Source organism: Ceratotherium simum, chromosome 23, assembly GCF_057802395.1.
Source record: "Ceratotherium simum simum isolate JZ-2026a chromosome 23, ASM5780239v1, whole genome shotgun sequence".
In the NCBI taxonomy this organism is placed as follows: domain Eukaryota; kingdom Metazoa; phylum Chordata; class Mammalia; order Perissodactyla; family Rhinocerotidae; genus Ceratotherium; species Ceratotherium simum.
The window spans coordinates 43,480,489-43,502,186 of record NC_141922.1 but is presented as its reverse complement, the minus strand read 5'-3'; the positions used below and the strand labels follow the sequence as shown (position 1 = coordinate 43,502,186).

The window sequence follows — 21,698 nt, the reverse complement described above, 5'->3', positions numbered from 1 at the left end:
TCCAGACTCCATTTTAAAGAGGTTTCTGTTTATTAATTTCCGCCAGTTGAAGAGAAAAATGTTTCTACCAGGGAACAGAATCACGATTCCACTGATTTCTATCTAAAGATCGAACAATTCTCTCTTTTCTTTCATATTTCTATTTCACTTTAAGAAGCTATTTCTTCTATCCACTCCTGCATAGAGCAGCCAAATTTACACTTACATCCATCAGTCACCTTCTGTGATCAGGAAGGAACTATAGGAGGAATGCACATCACCTCAAGACCCTTGACTTGGACAACAGTGGTCCTCAGGGGCCACTGTCTTGTTCTCCCATGAGGTGGAGCCCTTGAAGTGCAGCTCATCTGATAAGCAGGACACTCCGGTATCTGCTTCCACGTACGTGGGCCCTGCCATGTCTTGCAGTTTTCAAGGTCCATACATTCTGTTGTCTCTCTACTTTGACCCAGGACTTTTCCGGCTCACTGGTACCCTCCACCGTGTTTCTAACTCCCGGTCCAGTGTTGTTTGACAGCAAGACAAATTTACAAGTAACCAAAGGCTTAAAAACAGTTCCTGCAACTGTTTTTGCACAGCGTTGAAAACTGATAGCTTCTCCCCAAATATCCTAACTTGATAAAGGTGCTACTAGGAGAACCTTGCTGCCTGCTAAGAATGGGCCATCCATAATTACCCTATGACTTAAGTGAGTCTTTGTGCTTTTTTCTCTCCCTCTAAAATGGGCTTTTGTCAGTCCCTAAATCTACTTCTAAGCGCTGTTGCGGAAAAGGTTCTGGTGTTCGTTGGAGAATGCCAGATATAAAAAGAAGTATAACAAGTGAAGACTATGTTCCCGTGCTGTGGAATGTCCGAATGCATCCCGCTCCCCGCACTATTCACAATATTACTGCTTGTTAAAATAATCTCATAAAGTGCAAACGTATTTGTTTAACCAGTTTGGGTGGTTAAAAACACCAAGTTCCAAGTACCGCTTCCTTCTCGTCGTGGTCAAGCGGCCTACGCTCCACGCGCCGGCCCCGAGCGCTTCGCCGCGCCCTGGCCTCACGCCGAGGGGCCCGGCAGGCCCCGCAGCCCGGAGCACGCGCCAGCTCCGCCCGGCTTCGTGGCCTGCAGCTCGCTGGGCTCGGCTTCCTCTCCGCAAGGGGGCGGGCATGCGGCCGGATGTGGAAGCTGTAACTGATGCTCTTCTGTCTCTCCCTGGGTGGAATCACAAAGTCCCGCAAAGCACTCTCGGGCGCCCAGCTTTCCGTAGCGGCGGGACCCAGCGGCCTCGCTTTCCCCAGGGCAGCCGGCTGGGAGCGCCCGCGTGGGCGGCACCACCTGCGCCGAGGCGTCTTCCCGCCTGCGCAGGCCCAGGCGCGCCAGCCAAACGCTCCGGCCGCCCGCCGCTCCCGGCACTCTGGTTCCCTGGTTCCCGGGCCGTCCAGGGGGACGCAGTTGGCGGCGACACCGGAGGGGGGCGGGTCAGGAAGTGGGGGCGTGGCGGCCCGTAGCGGGCCTGGGGCGGCGGAGGGGTTCCGCAAGGCGGAGGGCGGGAGACTCCGGGCCGCGTGGGAGCAGGAGCGCGCCCCGGCCTCCGCGGCGACGATGGCGGAGGGAGAAGGTGACCGCCCCGGGGTCCAGCTGTCGCCGGAGGTCTCGGGAAGGAGGGGCGGGGGCGCGAGGGCCCGGAGGCCGCGCGCGGAGGGCGGGGAGGAGCGGGGCGGCGGGGGAGGTTTGCGGAGAGATTCAGACGGCGCCGAGTGAGCGGCCCGCAGTGGTGTGGGCCCGAGTGGGCAGCAACGGTGGCGCTCGAAGTTGGGGGTCGGGTAGGAGGAGAAGAAGCTGCGGGCGAGCGGTTGAGAGGGAGGGCTGAGAGCACACAGCTAAGGGGGTGAGGACATAGTTTGCGTGAGAAGGGTGGGTTGAGGTGCCGAGTGCATATTGGGAAGTGACAGCTTGACCGGGTGCCCCGCATTGAGCGCGCTCTCTAGGGGTCTGTGGATGCCGACAGTGCCCGGCGGCGAGGAGCCGCGCGCCCGGGGTAGGAAGAGGCGGGGATGTGGGGTCAGCACGGCCAGGTGAATTGGGAGGGGACGAGCCAGCAGAAACTGGCGATGGCCGAGTGCACTGCAGGTTAGGGGGAAGGCAAAGGGCGAAGGGCTGTAAGTGGTTTTGGGGGACTAGGAGGCCAGAGTGCTTTGAGGGTGGAAGTGGGTGGGCTGGAGAAACCTTTCCATGCCCCTTCAGGGCCAATACCAGGAAAATTCATTCATTCAGCAGTATTTATTCATAGATGATGAGAGATAGGAGAGAAAAATGGGGAGTTGGGAGGAACTTAGCTAGTGTTAGATATCGTATTATAGGAAACATTCACGGCAGCATAACTTGATGATACCCGTACTAGTCTCAGGAACGGGTACACAGGACAGGGTCTCTTGACTGAGCAGTTAGATTTTTCATTCTGGTGGAGAACATGACTTTTTACCTTATTGAGTGGAGTTGTGAATGTCGTCTATTTAGATTTAAGCCTTACTGACCTAGTGCAAGAAAGAGTTTCAAGAATTTAGGGGAAAGCGATTTTAAAAAAGTTAATTCTAAGAAAGTTGCTGCTGTGCCCCATTCTCACGCTTGCGTCGTATTTGCTTCCTCTTCCTTGAGTTTTCAGTGTTAAAACTGATCTAAATTTAAGACGCTCTACCTAAAAACAGCTTCAAAACCAAAGCTATTTGTAGTTGGTAAGGAAGAATGTAGTTCTATTTGTTGCCTTGATTTTATCTTGATTTCAGTATATTATTTAAAACATTTCTTGATATTTTTTCCTTTTCCGACTAATTGCAAATCTATGGGGGTAGGTTGATGAGCTAGCTTGTATGTTTCCGTGAGCACTTTCATGCTTCAATCAAAGCGTGAAAAAGATTAATACTACAGCACTGACCGTCTTTAATATACATCATACCAAATGAGAAATTGTTTTAGGAGATTATAGTTACACCCAATTAAATAGATACAATGTGGAACCAATTAAAAAGACCATATAATCTAATGAAATTTAGTTATGTGATATAAAGTGAAAAATGATTTTTGGTTGTAGAATTATAGATCACCCAAAGCAATGAAATACATCTTATATGGAACAATTAATGGATTGCAGTGGTGTTAAAACATAGTTTCATTCAACAAATTTTTAATTCCATAAACATTTGGGTGCCTACTGTGTTAGGTGCTGGGATATGATAGTCAACAAAGAATGAGTCAATTCTCATCATGATAATAATGCTAGTAATGATATTTATAGCAAACGTGTCTTATGTGCCAGGCATTGTTCTGAGTGCTTTACATTTATTTGGCACTCTATACTTTTTTTTCAAAACACTTGTTATCTTGTATTCTCTGTATTAAAATGAGACTGAATAGTCTATCTATTTTACTTGTATCCTGATGTTCTCTATATCTCTTTTTGCTCATCCTTCATATTCACTTGGATCCTCTTCATTGTCCCACTTTTTCTCTTAAGTAAATACTCTGAGAATTTCATCTCCAAAAACATCTTCCTTGATGCTGTGGAGGGTCAGGGCGTTTATATTTATGCCTTCTGAAAGAAATGTTAGAGCGAAGAAAGAAGTGACAACTTTGAGTGAGCAGTATTAACACTTCACTTGGAAATTGCTAGGTATGGTCTGCATGGACACTTGCAAGCCTATTTGTAGCCCTACTAATGATCTCATGTGATGATCACTGGACCAGAGACTGAAATAGCAGGTTATTTTTGTAGCTATGTTATTTTCATTGTTTGACTTTTTCTTTACAATGCTAAAGGTGTAGGGTAGTGAAAAGGAAACTTGAATTCTATCCTAGAGCTTTCCTATCAGAATTAATAGTCTAGTTTGTCCACCGCTTTGGCCTTTGTTGCTTATCCACCTAGAGGTAGATTCCTGGATTTGTTCATCACTTATGATCGATGAGGTGAAATTTGCATCCAATCTTTTGTTTCTTGGTGACAGGCAAAAAATTAGCTTTTTGGGGACGAGGTTGAAGCGATTGGCTAAAATGAATACTGTATTTCCCAAGTTGTACTTTTTGCTCCCACAGTTTAATGCCACTGAAATTGGTATGTCTTAAATTCAGTGTATGCATTTAATATGGTAGGTTTTTTTTCCCTAAAAAACTGTTATTAAATAGTATCTTAAAATGTGTGGCATGTTAGAAGCAAGAAAATATTATAAATCCTTTATAGATTATTTATTTGGTTTTTTGTGTGTGTGTGTGTGAGGAAGATCAGCCCTGAGCTAACATCCATGCTAATCCTCCTCTTTTTGCTGAGGAAGACCAGCTCTGAGCTAACATCTATTGCCAATCCTCCTCCTTCCCCCCCCGCCAAAGCCCCAGTAGATAGTTGTACGTCATAGTTGCACGTCCCTCTAGTTGCTGTATGTGGGACGCGGCCTCAGCATGGCCGGAGAAGCGGTGCCTCGGTGCGCGCCCGGGATCTGAACCCGGGCCGCCAGTAGCGGAGCAAGCATACTTAACCGCTAAGCCACGGGGCCGGCCCTATAGATTATTTATTTGTATGGTCCTTTGTCATTGCTAATATAAATTCTTGAGAGATGACTATTAAGATTTGTATATTTCATAGATTGGGGATCTATGCAAAATTTTTGTGTAAATTGTACTTTTGTAAATAAAATCCATGTATATGCACAGAGAACGCTTTATTAAAGTCCCTGTAGAGTGATTCATTTTATAAAGAATTTTTTTAAAAAGGAAAATGATAGCTTTTTGTAAAGAACACTTTTTATGTGAATATTCCCTTCCCAATTTATCTTTAAGTGTGTGCTTTTAGACTCTGTCTAATAATCTAATAAAGGATTATTAGACCTGTCTAACCCAGTGGTCACATACATTTGTTAACTACCTCAATAGATCTGTTAACTTGATTTCTGAAATTATCCAATTAAATTTTTTAAAAAATCTGATAATATTCATATGTTTAATCATGCATGTGTAACTGTTAAGTACTCTTCTTGCGGTTATATTTTTTCTTTGTATTCTTTTTTAATAAAATTAAAAATAATAACTTGTATCTGAAGACTTTATTTGGCTTTACATAAATCTTCATTCTTGTTGACCACTTCTAATTTTTGCTTTAACCCATAGTGGGGGAAAATTAAAAGGGCATCATGAAGAAGGAAGATAATAATATTTATTAGTTGGCCCAGATTTGTATGCAAAAATACTCAGAATCCTCAGTATGGCTTTTTTAATAATAACATCATTTTTTAATGTATTGATTGGCTTTGCTACTTAAAATGACTACGAAATTAATGATAGTATAGAAATGGTTAAAAATTAGACTAGTCAGACTGAATCCAGTAAATGTATAGTATTTTTTTCTCACTATGCCAGTGTTTAAAGATATTTTTGCAAACATGAATTTGCTTTGAAGCTATTTAAAAATACATTTATTTTATTCATTTTCCATAGTAAACTTAGAGAACCATCCATCTGACCATCAGCAACAGTAGCTGATTCATTTCTCCTTTTTTGACTTCTTTTTAGGCTCATATTTGATAGACTAAAGTCATTACTAAGAGAAAAGAAAAGCTCTCCTTTGCTTCTCTAAGGAGGAGATAAATTCTTGTACCACCTTATAACTTGACAGGACATTCTGCACCTACACGACAGTCGTAGTCTACCCCATAAGATAATTAATTCTAGGGAGGAAAAGTAGTGAAGTTGAAGACAGTAAATTCCTATTTAATTTGAAATTTAGTTTACTGGTTTTGAGGTACTTTCTGCATTACATTTTTTTTATCAGAGGTAGAAAGGGTAGATAGTCTAATATTGGGGAATTTTCTGAGAGCTTCCCAAATATAGGGATATTTATAGGTTCAGCCTATTTTCTGCTACCTAAATCTATAAGACTGTTGAATGATAATGATACCACAGCACTGTGAAATTCTACAGAACTTTCAGGATTATTAAAAAAATGAAGTATAGTTTCATGAGCAATGTATTTTATTATATTTTGATTTTTAAAAAATCATTAATCCGTGAATGATGTGTATGGTGCTTTCAGGTAACTAAAATAAGCAGCTTATTTGTTAAATAACACTTGTTTCCCAATCATTCTGGAAAAGAGTTTACTTGTTTTGGGATAGTTTGAAAATAGCATCATCTCAGGAGAAGAGCGCATTGATTTATCAGTAGGACTGAAAGCACGGGTTGGAGTTGGGACCTGTATTGTCTTTGTAGGAAAGACAGTTTTGTGGGAAGTGCTAAAATAATTATGAAAAAAGTTATCTTTGGTACTAATTGGTCTCCATGTGACTTTTGTCTTAGTATAATAAAAGTTAATCATTTTGGGATACAGACAGAATAATTTGATACACACATTGCAATAACTTCTCAAATATTTTAAGGACCAATTATAGAACTGCGCCAAAGAAAAAAGCCAAAGTCTTCAGAAAATAAAGAATCTGCCAAAGAAGAGAAAATCAATGACACTCCAGTTCCTGAAAGAGCTCCAAAACGTAAGTTAGATAGATTTGTTGGAGTTTTTGTGCTACTACAAAAATAGTTATGCTAGGTAGTATATATTATGTTAATGTTTTAAATGAATAAACATATTTTGTGGTTAAGTATGCAATGATATCAGTCAACTTGCATTAGGTTTTGCTGTAGAAAAACCCCTAAATCTCACTGGCTTACAACAAACATTTATTTCTGATTAACGTTACATGTTGTGGCTGCAGGTTGGCTGATGTAGCTTCATGTGTCATGAAGGGGCAGCCCCTACTGGGGACATGTTTTTCTTGTGGCAGAGAAAAAGAGCAGGAGAGCAGGCAGAATCACGCAGTGCCTCTTCAAGTTTCTGCCGAACTGGCACACTGTCACTTGTACCTACATTCGCTTGGCCTGAGCAAGTCATGTAATCAATCTAGACAATGGGACGGAGAAGTATGCTCTGACTACAGGGAAGCGTTGCAAGTCACATAGTACTAGGCAGGGATGAATAATCTTTTTATAGGGAAGGAAAAGATAGTTGGGGATAATAATAACGTAGTAGTAATAATAATATTATCATGATAATAACAGTCTACTGCATTCTGTCCTTTTGGTCATAAATATTTACTTCTCTCCCTCAGACAAAATACCTTCGCTACCTCCCCCGCCCCCAGGAAGACACTCAGTCTTATCCAGAAGTGGCATCAGTCTTGAAGACCGTGGGCTTCATCAGGGACAGCTATTACTCATTCTGATCCTGAGACCTGTGAATTAAAAAGACAAGTTATCTGCTCTGTGTCAGGGGTGCCCAAGACCACCTCTGTGTTTGGAGATTAGCTAGAAGGACTCCCAGGTCTCAGAATATAGTTATATTCACAGCTATGATTTATTACAGTGAACAATTTAAGAAAAAGTCAGCAAAGGGAAAAGGCCTATGGGTTGAAGTTCACAGGAAACTAGGCACAACCTTCCAAGATTCCTCTCCCAGTGAACTCACACAGTATGTGCTCTATTCCTTCAGCATCAAATTGTGACATTTGTAGTTTTGTCTACCAAGGAAGCTCATAGCAACTCTGCCTAGGGTTTTTATTGGTGGCTGGTCATGCACCCTCTGCCTACCACATACCAAAATTCTAGACTCCCAGAAGGAAAGTGGTCAACATGAACCACATTGTTTGTACAAGCAAGTTAGGTTCAGTAAACCACACTTATCAGTTAGAGAATGGTGGGAACCCTCCTGAAATCCCAGTTCCCAGATGCCAGTCAAGAGCCTACCTTGCAAGCAGGCCTTTCTTAGCAAAGCAGTTGCAGGCCTGCTTTGCTCATTCTTTTCTGCACATGCCTCCTCTCCCATTATATGTTGTTGGACAGGGCCAGGATAACCAAAATAAATGCTTCCATTCAGAGAGAGCAAGAGTGAGAGAGACACATCAGCCGCTGGTCCATAGCATTTCTGAAATCCTACTAGGTAAATTTGAGGTCTCCTTACTCTGGGGTAGAGAATGTTTTTTGATTAGGCCCCAGTTGTTTTCCTTAGGAGTAGCTTCCCAGTTCCTTGTTCTTCGTGGTCCTTGGTTCCACCCTCTGGAGGTCCTTCCTTTTCCATTATCCTCCTGAACCATGTCTGAAGATGGCTTTGGAGAATATGCCATCCTTAGGAGCTGAATAGCTTTCTCATATTGCTTCCTGCCCATAAAGAGGTGAGGGCCCATTTATATATATTTGCTCAAATAAGGTAAAGGCAATGGGTCATCTACAGATCTAGTTCAGGGACTAGCAGCAAGAAAACTTTTTGGGAGCTGGAAAAATAATAATCCCTATTGTGCAGTCACAAAACATTTTATGAAACTGTTTCCTGTGAATAGTCGCAATTTTAATACTAATTTTTTATTGTTTTAGGTAACAAGATTGCAAAACAGAATGTTACTAGAGTCCCTTGGTTATCAGCTGCATTTGATTATAGGAAAGAGATGAATTTAGAACACAGTTGGCCTATTTGCAAGCGGGAATGAAGAGGAAAATAGAGAATCCAAAATTTCTGGGACTTAGTAGTGTTGAAGTTAGAACTGATTGTCTTTTCAACCAGTAAAAAATAAAATCAAGAAATACTTTGAGGGGCCAGCCCTGTGGCATAGCAGTTAGGTGCGCATGTTCCACTGCTGGCGGCCCGGGTTCGGATCCCGGGTGCGCACTGATGCACCGCTTGTCAAGCCATGCTGTGGCCACGTCCCATATAAAGTGGAGGAAGATGGGCAGAGATGATAGCTCAGGGCGTCTTCCTCAGCAAAAAGAGGAAGATTGACATGGATGTTAGCTCAGGGCTGATCTTCCTCAAACAACAAAAAAAACAATACTTTGAGTAACAAAGACTGATTAAGATGAATCCTCAGGGCAGTGACCAAATCAAGGACAAGGCTGTCAACACAGTTTGTTAAATGTGTGAATGGATTAAGGTAGTTCCCAGTAAGTCCTTTCAGCTGGACAAAGCTCTCAGGGCGAAAAAGGACAAAGGATGCAGTCCCATAAAAGCATGATAAGCTCAAGATACACGTAGTTAAATCTTTGAGAGAGGCATATCTAGAAAAAAAATTGTAGGTATAGTTACTAGAATATGAAGCTGACTGGAATCAATTAGGTAAAAGGCCAACAAAATTGTTAATTTTCTTTGCAAAGATGAGTGATATAATTTTGTGAAATTAATGTACAATTAATATACCATAAAATGCACAGAATCTTAGGTGTTTAATTAAATGACTTTGACACTTGAATACAGCTGAAACAAGATACAGAACGTTTCCATTATCCCAGAAAGCCCCTTTGTATCTCTTTCCAGGAAGTAGATTTCCCCTGTACCCCCCAAGACAACCACTCTTCTGGTATTTTTCAATATTGATTAATTAACTTTGCCTGTTTTAGAATTTCATATAAATGGAATCATACAACATGTATGCCTTTGTGTTTGGATTCTTTCACTTAGCTCAGTATGTTATCCTTTAAAAACATAGTCAGTTGAGAGTCATTCATGTTGCTTAATTATTTATCCCTTCTTTTCTTGTTAAGTAGTTTCTAGTATTTAGCTATTATTAATAAGGCTGCCATGAACATACTTGTACAAATCTTTTTGTGAACATCTGTTTTTATTTCTCTTGGGTAAGTACCTAGGAGAATTGTTGGCTGAGCTTTTGAGAGAGATGTACTGTCAAAAGAACTCCAGTCTAGATTAAAAAGGACACAACTCTTCAGGTCTTAAAATAATGTATGAGTTCCTAGCTTGACGTGCAGGAAGCAGGCTGAGTAAGCTGCTCTGAGGGTATCTTTCTTGAGAAGTAGTGAGTGTATTTTGCCTTTGGAAGGGAAGTGAATATTTGTGACTAGTGGGGCAGACCCTGGTGGACCTTTTATTGTTCCCAGATGTTAGCTATCTCACTTAAAAGTGGATGATAATCACCTCCCGTTGGCATGTGATTTGGATGCCTCTTCCCTACCTGTTGTCGGGCTTACTGTGTGACTTGCCTGGGCCAGCAGAATGAGTGGAAAAAGCAGTGTACTAGTTCTGACCAGAAACTGTAAGAGGCGTTGTATGCTTCTGCCTATTCTCCTGTTCTTTTTCTCTGTCATGAGAACAGCATGTCCCAAATAGGGACTGATCCCAGTCTGGAACTCTGAAGAAGATATAAGGAGAAGACCCACAACTAATCTGAAGTCTGGAATTGGGTGTAGAGTCACTGCTGACCCATTTCCCACAAGTAATCAGTGAGAAATAAATCTTTGTTTCATAAGCCACTGATAGTTTGGGTTCACTTTTTTTTTTTTTTGCTGATAAAGATTCACCCTGAGCTAACATTTGTGCCAATCTCCCTCTATTTTGTATGTGGGTCACTGCCACAGTATGGCCACCGACAAGTGGTATGGTCTGTGCCCGGGAACTGAACCTGGGCCGCTGAAGCAGAGTGCATCAAACTTAATCACTAGGCCATGGTTCTGGCCCCTTGAGGTCACTTCTTTATCACAGCAAAGCTGACTAATAGAGTGGTCATTTAAAACATTTTGGAAAATACAATATAAGAAACATAATAAACAATTCAGAGATAACTACTATAAAATAGTATTTTCTTTCTAACTACAAAAATATATTTTTAGGGTAGAAAATGTAGAACATAGAGAAAAGTATAATAGAAATAAAATGTATGAATAATTCCAGTAGATATAATACTCTTAAAATTTTGGTAAGTATTGCTTATATTTTTTTCAATGTATTTATACTTTTTCTTTTTTTTTTTTTACTTTTTGTGAAATTGAATCCTACATTTCTTTTCTTAACATGTCATTAGCTTTTTCCTGTGCTTTAAAGGTTACTTAACTATGCCCTATATTATTGATATTGACATTTATGTAGTTTTCTTTTTTGTGTGTGCATGATTAGCATTTTACAAGTGACGGGATAACACAGGTAACACAGATAACACAGAAGTTATCTGATTAGGCTGGTTAATGACTAACATAACGTAATTGGAAGTCAGATCCTTTACTTTTCAGTTTTCCAATTAAAATGATAATTTTTTAAAACAATGATTTCCAGAGCCTAGAGCTCTTTATTTTCTCTAAAATGTATACACTTAAACCAAACACTGATAGCTTGATTCCATCTTTGACTCTTTACAGAAAAACTTTCAAAAGCAGAATATTTAGTATCAATGTAGGGCATTAATATATAGGATTTGGTTTAATATATTTTGTATAATAGCCCCTGATAATTAGGATTAATTTGCCGTAGTCTAAGACTTAATGGAAAAAAAACAGAAATAGATAAACGTTCAGAAACTTGGAACTACTTTTGTCAAACTGCCACCATAGATAAGTTTTTTCCTATTCGTTTTTTATAGTTCATATCATGTCAACATTGCTTTAACTATCATATATTTTTGCAAGTATGCTTCTGTAGCCCAATGATAATAGTTAGTATCACTTACTATGTGCCAGGCCAAATGCTTTACACATGCTATTGGAAACAGTAATTTTAAAACGTATCATACTGATACTAATATTTGATTTATTGGGTAGTGCTTTTCAAGCATTTTGAATATAATTCTTATTAATTTAGTGATATCTAACTAGTTAGTCTATTTAATGTCTCTAGTATGCTATGTAAACTAATATTTATTAAATAATGTTTTGAAAATAGCCAAGATTTTAGGTTAACTAGACTAATCAACACGCTGATTTTTACACATCTGTCAGTCGTTCAGTAGTAGAACACTGGGCTTTGGGCCCTTAGCCCGGTGCTCATATACTTAATCTTAACACCTCTAGCAGGACTAAATCATCCTGTGTGTAGAAAATCCAAATGTGTTTTATGTTATTTCATTAAGAAGTAGTTACGTATATATGACAGTTGTATATGATGTTTTAAATACATAAGCATCTAAAGTCATTGAATTATACACTTTAAATGGCTGTAATTGGGGCCGGCCTGGTGGCTTAGCAGTTAAGTGTGCACGTTCCACTTTGGTGGCCCGGGGTTCGCAGGTTTGGATCCCAGGTAGGCACCAACGCACGGCTTGTCAAGCCGTGCTGTGGCAGCGTCCCGTATAGAGTAGAGGAAGATGGGCACAGATGTTAGCCCAGGGCTAATCTTCCTTACACACACACAAAAAATAAATGGCTGTGATTTATAGTACGTAAATTATTCCTCAATAAAGAAAAAAATTCCTTGATAAGGAAAACATCTCAACAGTAATTCTGAATGAATCTGTATTTTTTCTTTAGATATTTGCTAGTACCTTCCTTTTTCTTAATTAATAGACTTTAATTTTAAAAACCATTTTTGATTTATAGAACTGAGCAGATAGTACAGAGTTCCCATGTTACAACCCCCCAACACACAGTGTTTACTCTATTATTAACATTTTATATTAGTATGATACATTTGTTACAATTAATGAACCAATATTGATACTTTTTTTTTTTTTGTGAGGAAGACTAGCCCTGAGCTAACATCCATGACAATACTCTTCTTTTTGCTAAGGAAGATTGGCCCCCTGGGTGAACATCCGTGCCTGCCAGGCTTCCTCTACTTTATATGGGACGTCGCCACAGCATGGCTTGACAGGCGTGTGTCGGTGCGCGCCCAGGATCCGAACCTGCGAACCCCAGGCCGCCGAAATGGAGTGTGTGCACTTAACTGCTGCGCCACTGGGCGGCCCCCAATGATACATTATTTTTAACTAAAGTCCACACTTGGTTGAGATTTCCTCAGTTTTTACCTAATGTCCCTTTTCTGTTCCAAGATCCCACCCAGGACGTCACATTACAGTTAGTTGTCATGTCTCCTTAGACTTCTCTTGGCTGTGGCAGTTTCTCAGGCTTTCGTTGTTTTTGATGACCTTGTCAGTTTTGAGGACTCCTCGTCAGACACTGTAGGATGCGCCTCTGTTGGAACTGGTCTGCTGTTTTTCTCATGATTACACTGCGGTTATGGGTTTTGGGAAGGAAGACCACAGAGTTAGAGTGTCATTTTTATCACATCATATCAAGGGTACATACTACCTTTGGATTGCTTTTTCTTTTTTAATAAAAGTACATGTATCATCTACATCTGATTACTTTGAATGTGCTCTTTTCAGATGTATTATTTCAGCGCTTTGCAAAGATTTTCATTGGCTGTCTTGCAGCAGTTACTAGTGGTATGATGTATGCTCTCTATTTATCAGCATACCATGAACGGAAATTCTGGTTTTCCAACAGGCAGGTAAGGAGAAAGAATTTTGAGCATGTGAAAGTTGTTTTAGTATTAATTTAAGTAATGTGTTTACCAGTGAGCCAAAATATATGTGTGTAGTGTGACAAGTGCTTTCTTCTTTATAGCCATTAGAAACAAAATGATGTAGAAGCTGTTTTGAGAACACAGTGACGGTATCATGCTTGAAAAATTTAATAGAATGTATTTCAAGGCCATAGAATGGAAACTGTGAGGGTGCTTTCCTCGTGCAATTAATTTATCAGCGATTTCTGATGACAGTGAAATGTTGTGGAGTTTAGGCAGCTTTTTAGTAGTTTTGATAGTTTACATTTCAGCAACAATCTATGGAAGTTTCAGCATCAAAATAGTTTTGTTTTTAGGTTACATAAATGAACATTTTGGGGGTTTGAAAATGATTAACAGTACTTATTAAGATGTTGTCTCATAGTAGTATGTTTAATGTTTGGTTTTAAATCACAGAATCTTTAATCACTATAACTTTATTCATAATTCTTTTGGCGTTTGAATAAGTTTGTTTTCAGAGTTACCTTCACAATCAGATATAACTGTAATATGCGTTGGCAAAGTTCACGGTGTTACCACTCGCCTCTAAAGGGTTTTGTTGTTTTTTTTTTTTAGTCCAAATAATTTTTTGTTCTTACTTTTGAGCAAGTAGTCAAGCTGCCTAAATGTTTTTAAGCCCTTGATATACCTAACACCACCAAAATATTTAACTGAATAATTACTTACCTGTATTGATTTGACAAAGGCTGTTACTGGAGCATATCATATTTCCTTGAAAAATGTTATGCAGATTAGCTATTAGTAGTTCTCAACACTGGATGTATGGTAGAATCATCTGGGGAGCTTTCAAAAAATAACCTCCCTCACAGATTCTTAGGTGAGGGGAGTATCTGGGATCAGTATTGCACAAAATATTTTCAGGCAATTTCTGTTGTGTAGGCAGAACTGAGAACAACCAAAGGTTTGAAAATATAGAAGCCATTCATGAAGAACCTTGTTTTTCAAAGCATTGTGTATGAGCCAGGAGCATTGGCATCATCTGGGAGCTTTTTCAGAATTGCAGATTCTCAGGTCCTACCTTAGAATCTACATGTTAATAAGATCTCTAGGGGCCGGCCCCATGGCTTAGCGGTTAAGTGCGTGCGCTCTGATGATGGCGGCCCGGGTTCGGAACCCTGGGCGCACACCGAGGCACTGCTTCTCCGGCCATGCTGAGGCCGTGTCCCACATACAGCAACTAGAAGGATGTGCAGCTATGACATACAACTATCTACTGGGGCTTTGGGGGAGAAAAATAAATAAATAAATAAAATTAAAAAAAGATCTCTAGGAGTTTCATGTGCACATTAAATCTGAGAAATGCTGATTAAGAGTTTACGTCTTGGAAATCTTAGAAAGAAACAAGTCTGTTTTCATTAATAAAAAATCATTTTAGTAAAATTTGTTTAGATTAATAAGCTCTAAATGAGAGAAAAGGGTTCACTGGTCAAATAGATCTGGGAACAACTTCCTCTTAGAGATTCACAATGCATAATGTATACTGAAACCTTGAAAAGTCTTGCAATAAAGAAACTCATTTAACTTTTTTCAAGCCAGCCTTTTGCATAACTTATTTAACTATAGAACTTTTTTTAGGTAACACCCATTTATATCTTAGGAAGTTGTGATGATCAAACTTTGGGAAAACTGCTCTGATATCTTTTATTTTTCTGTTAATTGGTAAATATTATGTGTGAAAATAAACGAGTTTCATTTTAAAAGATTATAGATTTGTGAAAGCTTGATTCAGCATGAAAAGCACCAGGTTTTCCAATGTTTTGAACTACCTATGTTCTTGGTTCTGTGTAGCCTAATTTTAAGATTTGCTTATATTTCTGGAAGTTCCTTTGAAAAGCACTGATTAGGTATCTGATGCTCTTGAAAAGTACTAATTAAGGGCTTGCTCTTCTAGATACATAGGGAAGAGGAATAGCAGTAGAAAATACTACTGTCTTCTTTTTTTTTTTTTATTAATTAATTAATTAATTAATTTTTTCCCCAAAGCCCCAGTAGATAGTTGTATGTCATAGTTGCACATCCTTCTAGTTGCTGTATGTGGGACGTGGCCTCAGCATGGCCAGAGAAGCGGTGCGTCGGTGTGCACCCGGGATCCGAACCCGGGCCACCAGCAGCGGAGCGCCCGCACCTAACCGCTAAGCCACGGGGCCGGCCCCTACTGTCTTCTTAAACTTATGTTTTTATTGTGGACTTCTGACACCTCAACCATCATTTTTTATTACCTGCCTTACTATTCTCGCTGTCCTTAGGGCATTTATTTTCCTTTTCCTTCTAGATTTTCCTTATATATAATAGGTAAATGACTTATGAGTTACAATCCATTTTAAACCTTAGATGTTTTATTAAAATGATTTCCAGGTTATTAAAAAAGCTTAACCTCATTAATATGGCCACTAGTGATTAAAGGAAAATTCAAACATATCTTTGAATTAAAGGATAAATAAATAGCATTAGTCTAGAAGATGAGGAGAGAGAAGGAAGATTGTAGTTGAAATTTAGGACACTGGTATTTAATCATTTTATTTTCTTTTAGGAGCTGGAACGGGAAATCACATTTCAGGGTGCCAGTGCCATTTATTACTCTTATTATAAAGATATGTTAAAGGCCCCTTCATTTGAAAGAGGTATGATAACCACATTTGTATTTTTGTGTGTGTGTGAGGAAGATCAGTCCTGAGCTAACATCTGATGCCAATCCTCCTCTTTTTGCTGAGGAAGATTGGCCCTGGGCTAACATCTGTGCCCATCTTCCTCTACTTTATATGGGACGCCGCCACAGCATGGCTTGACAAGCAGTGCATTGGCGCGTGCCCGGGATCCTAACCTATGAACCCTGGGTGACCCAAGTGGAGCACGCACACTTAACTGCTACGCCACTGGCTGGCCCCCACATTTGCATTCTTTTTTTTGTGTGTGAGAAAGATCAGCCCTGATCTAACATCCATGCCATTCCTCCTCTTTTTGCTGAGGAAGACCGGCCCTGAGCTAACATCCATGCCCATCTTCCTCCACTTTATGTGAGACGCTGCCACAGCATGGCCTGACAAGCAGTGTGTCTGTGCATGCCCAGGATCCAAACCCGGGCCACCAGCAGTGGAGCACGCGCAGTTAACCACTACGCCACGGGGCCGGCCCTGCATTTTTAATAACAATATTTTTCTGAAATAAAACAGTGTTCCATTTGGGAGCCCTTGAATGTGGAGATTTGTGTCAGAATGTAGGTATTGTTCTTTCTTGTATTTAATAAAACAATTGGAAAAATGAGGCACAGAGTATTATATTTTGAGATCTTTCTTGATAATGATTCAAAATATTTAATGACCTCTGAATGACATGTTTAAATAATATAAAAGTAGAATAAATAATCTGGAGAAAAATTTTTCTGTCTTTAGGTGTTTATGAACTGACACACAATAACAAAACTATATCTCTGAAGACTATAAATGCAGTGCAGCAAATGTCTCTATATCCAGAACTTATTGCCAGCGTTTTGTATCAAGCAACTGGTAGCCATGTATGTGTTTTTCTTTTGACTTATTTTTTATTTCCTCACATATTTATGAATGCTCAAAATTATTTAATGTCATCCTGTTATCTCCTTCTCTTTTTTTTTTCCAATTAGGAGATTATTGAGCCAGTGTATTTCTATATTGGCATTGTTTTTGGATTGCAAGGGATATATGTTACTGCTTTATTTGTTACAAGTTGGCTTATGAGTGGAACATGGCTAGCAGGAATGCTAACGGTTGCATGGTTCATTATTAACAGGTAAGAAAGATGTTTTTAATTAAGATTTACAATTTTTTGTGGCTTTTGTATTCAGTTCTAAAAATTACACCCCCTCCCCAATATTCCACACCCTAATCCCCTCCTGTGAATATGAGGAGATATCATTGCTGTGATTGTCATATGGCACAGTTGACCTTAAGGTAGGAAGATGACCTGGTGGGGCTGATCTAATCGTATGAGCCCCTAAAAGAGGAGAGCTTTCTCCAGCTGGTGCAGAAGGGAAAGTCAGAGATATTCAAAGCATGAGAAGGATTTGCTCTGCTGTTGTTGGACTGAAATGAGGAAGAAATGAATTCTGCCATCAGCCAGTGAGCTTGTAAAAGGACTGCAAGCCCAGGATGGAAACTGCAGCCCTGGCTGATACTTTGATTTTAGCTTTGGGAGACCCTGAGCAGACAGTCCACCCATCTGTGCTGGGTTTGCGAGCTAATAAATTTGTGTTGTTTTAAGCTGCTACATTTGTGGTCATTTGTCATGCAACAGTTGAAAAATAATATACCTGCCTTGTATCTCTCTTTTTTCAGATTTAGCAACATTGTCATGTATGGGTAAACCTCTTCTTTCCTCTTTTATTTAACACTGATGACATAGCTTCATGAAAAGAAGGAAGAGGCATCAGATACATCATTAAGTTAATTACCACAGATAAGGATTCTGTATTAATCTATGACAAGGTGCTTTGAATTAATAAACCCATCCCTTTTGGTGATCAAAGCAGCCTCAGTTCTTTAATAGGAAGTAAATAGAGAGTAGAGGATGGGACTTCTTTGAAAGGGAGGGCTAGGGGCTGGCCCCGTGGCTTAGCGGTTGGGTGCACGCACTCCGCTAGTGGCGACCCGGGTTCGGATCCCGGGCACACACTGACGCACCGCTTCTCTGGCCATGCTGAGACAACATCCCACATACAGCAACTAGAAGGTTGTGCAACTATGACATACAGCTATCTACTGGGGATTTGGGGGAAAAAAAGGAGGAGGATTGGCAATAGATGTTAGCTCAGAGCCGGTCTTCTTCAGCAAAAAGAGGAGGATTAGCACGGATGTTAGCTCAGGGCTGATCTTCCTCACACACACACACAAAAAAAAGAAAGGGAGGGCTCATTTGAGACATGTCAAAAATTTTCTTGGCATTGGTCAGTGTCAAAAGTTTATTTTTTGTTTTTGTTTTTGTTTTTGTTTTTTTAATTTTTATTTATTTATTTATTTTTCCCCAAAGCCCCAGTAGATAGTTGTATGTCATAGTTGCACATCCTTCTAGTTGCTGTATGTGGGACACAGCCTCAGCATGGCCGGAGAAGTGGTGCGTCGGTGCTCGCCAGGGATCTGAACCTGGGCCGCCAGCAGCGGAGTGCGCGCACTTAACTGCCAAGCCATGGGGCCAGCCCAAAAGTTTATTTTTTGAATGATGGATATTCTTCTTCCTCTCCATAACACTTTTCCCCTGATAACACTTAACATGATTAAATGTTTTAAAATGAAACATTTCTGGGGCCAGCCCCGTGGCTTAGGGGTTAAGTGCGCGCGCTCTGCTACTGGCGGCCCGGGTTCGGATCCCGGGCACGCACCGACGCACCGCTTCTCTGGCCATGCTGAGGCCGTGTCCCACATACAGCAACTCGAAGGATGTGCAACTATGACATACAATTATCTACTGGGGCTTTGGGGAAAAAAAAAAAAAGGAGGATGATTGGCAATAGATGTTAGCTCAGAGCTGGTCTTCCTCAGCAAAAAGAGGAGGATTAGCAAGGATATTAGCTCAGAGCTGATCTTCCTCACAAAAAAAATAAAATAAATAAAATAAAATGAAACATTTCTTCTGTTGTACATTTCTTTCAGCAATTGCCAGATGAAAAATATGATACCTATAAGTTATTGAGAGTCAGCATTAAGGGCTGTATCTCGTACCAGGCTCTGTTAGAGTCACATGCTGGCAACAATTTGATATAAAGGATTTTTTAAATCTTCCTTAGCAGTTTTCGAGTATAGCCATCCAGCTTTATGGTTTCAGTATATTTCTTCTTAAAAACACAGGGATGAACCAAACTTTATTTTTGCAAAAGGAATATATGTATGTTGTAGAAAATTAAAACCAGCAACAATAAAATAATAACTTCACATTCCCACCACCTAGAGATCACTCAGCATTTTTTATACCTTGGTGCCTTTCTTTTAGATCTTTTTCTATGTGAATATCCATGTGAATGTATATGTATATGTGTATGCATGTATATATTTGTATATGTATTTTTTGCTAAAATGAGATATATTGCGGATACTGTTTTATATGTGCTTTCTTTATTTGCCAGTCTCTTCTTTCCATTTCAATAACTATCTTATCTAATACCCAATCCATATTACAGTTTTCCCCATTGACCTTAAAATAACCTATTTAGCTGGTTTATCCAAACCAGTATTTAATCCAGGACCACATATTGCATCTGGTTGTTATATTCCTTAATTCTCTTTAACTCTAATGTAGTCCCTTTTTATGACAGTGGCTTGTTGAAGGGACTGAGTCAGTTGTCCTACAGAATGTCCCACTGCATGGATTTCTCTTGTTGCTTCTTTGTGGCATCATCTAGCTTTTTCCTCTATTTCTTGTGTTTCTGTAAGTTGGAAGTTATATCTAAAAGCTTAATGGGTTCAAGATAAACAATTCTGGTTTGAATATATTATTGATGATGTGTTTTTCATGTTCCATGCCGTTAGAAGTTATGTGGTATTTAGTTGGCCTACCCCTAGAGAAGCTGAGATTGAGTGCTGGTTTGGAGAGTGACAGTCTGATCTGTCTATTGAATAGTTGTGTTTTCCTCTTATGACTAGAAAATAATCTGTATGGTGTTTTGGGGCACCAAATCAATGTTGTTTTCACCATTAACCATTTACCTAAGTGTTGTAACTCCAGTTGATAATCTTTCCCGAAATTAATAATTTCATTGGGGTTTATAAAATTATATTTTTCTATTTTCAATAGCCAAATTCTTCAATCTTCAAAGGTAGAATTTTTCTTTAATCAAGGTTACCTTGTTTGTCTTTGAATTCAGTTACTATTAGAAAGTCAGGACAAATGCTTAATTTCACTTTAATTACCAATTTTTAAGTAAGATTGTTTTAGTAGCTGTCTCAGAAAATGATAAAAACTTTTTCTCATGTTCTTTTTTTTTTTTGTGAGGAAGATCAGCCCTGAGCTAACATCCATGCCAATCCTCCTCTTTTTGCTGAGGAAGACCGGCTCTGAGCTAACATCTATTGCCAATCCTCCTCCTTTTTTCCCCAAAGCCCCAGTAGATAGTTGTATGTCATAGTTGCACACCCTTCTAGTTGCTGTATGTGGGACGCGGCCTCAGCATGGCCGGAGAAGTGGTGCATCGGTGCGCGCCCAGGATCCGAACCCGGGCCGCCAGCAGCGGAACGCGCGCACTTAATGGCTAAGCCACGGGGCGGCCCTCGTGTTCTTTTTATCTTTCTCTACTTAGGGATTTTCATTGATTTAATAGGACTAAATCCATTACTATCATTGTTCTTTTTGTTGCTCAAATTGTCACAACTTTGGTCAATAGGAGTCCTTTCAGGCTGACTTCTGAGTTCTTTTGACACATATTCATTAGTCTTTGAAAGCTTGCTTGTTTTCTGGCTCAACAGGCTCACCTTGTGCGTTCCCTGTGATAGATTGGAGTTAGCCGTTGCTCTGTGGAGCTCTGGTTCCTTTTAGTATGTAACAGTATTTGAGGATCTGGTATGGATGCTGGGGGATAAGATGATTTCTTGTTATGTCAGAAAGTGCCTGTTAGAGAATATTTTACGTTGACATATACTTTTCTAAAATTCTCTTAGGATTCATTGTTAGAAATTTAATAGCACACTCACAGAAAGTTATTTTAGTACTTGTAGACTAGGTCTAGAAAGTCTTGCTTTTTAGAGTGAAATGGTATTTAGTATAAAACAAGCATTATTTAAATGCTTCTGTGTTTTTTTTTTTTGAGGAAGATCGGCCCTGAGCTAACATCTGCCAATCCTCCTCTTTTTGCTGAGGAAGACCAGCCCTGGGCTAACATCCATGCCCATCTTCTTCCACTTTATGTGGGACGTCGCCACAGCATGGCTTGACAAGCAGTGCGGTGGTGCGCGCCCAGCATCCGAACCAGCGAACCCCGGGCCGCTGCAGTGGAGCATGCGCACTTAACCGCTTGCACCACCAGGCCGACCCCAGCATTATTTAAATGCTAGATCTAAATCCTTTTAGAAGGTCTAAAATGATTGCTTTCTTGAATATGCGATAGATTAGTTATTGCTGCATAACAAATCATCCCAAAACTTAACAACTTAAAAGAACAAACATGGGGCTGGCCTGGTGGTGCAAACGGTTAAGTGTGTGCACTCTGCTGCGGCGGCCCGGGGTTAGCCGGTTCACATCCTGGGCGCGCACTGACGCACCGCTGGGCAAGCCATGCTGTGGCGGCATCCCATATAAAGTGGAGGAAGATGGGCATGGATGGTAGCCCACGGCCGGTGTTCCTCAGCAAAAAGAGGAGGATTGGCAGATGTTAGCTCAGGGCCAATCTTCCTCACAAAACAACAACAACAACAACAACAAATATTAT

General features: G+C 40.1%; 1 protein-coding gene across 3 annotated transcripts in view; it reads left to right on the top strand.

Annotated features, from left to right (window-relative positions):
• Nucleotides 1-1,515: 1,515 nt before the first annotated feature.
• Nucleotides 1,516-21,698, top strand: part of DPY19L4 (dpy-19 like 4) — a 62,846-nt gene continuing 42,663 nt past the window's right edge. Inside the window, exons 1-6 of one of the 3 annotated variants that reach the window (XM_004431177.3) lie at nt 1,522-1,606; nt 6,405-6,515; nt 13,113-13,237; nt 15,843-15,933; nt 16,702-16,823; nt 16,932-17,077. In XM_004431177.3, the coding sequence (XP_004431234.1) occupies nt 1,591-1,606; nt 6,405-6,515; nt 13,113-13,237; nt 15,843-15,933; nt 16,702-16,823; nt 16,932-17,077 (611 nt within the window). In that variant the 5' untranslated portion in view covers nt 1,522-1,590. Of the gene's footprint in view, nt 1,607-6,404; nt 6,516-7,130; nt 8,190-13,112; nt 13,238-15,842; nt 15,934-16,701; nt 16,824-16,931; nt 17,078-21,698 lie in introns of those variants that run through there. The other 2 variants (XM_087447645.1, XM_087447646.1) reach the window with 2 other exon arrangements.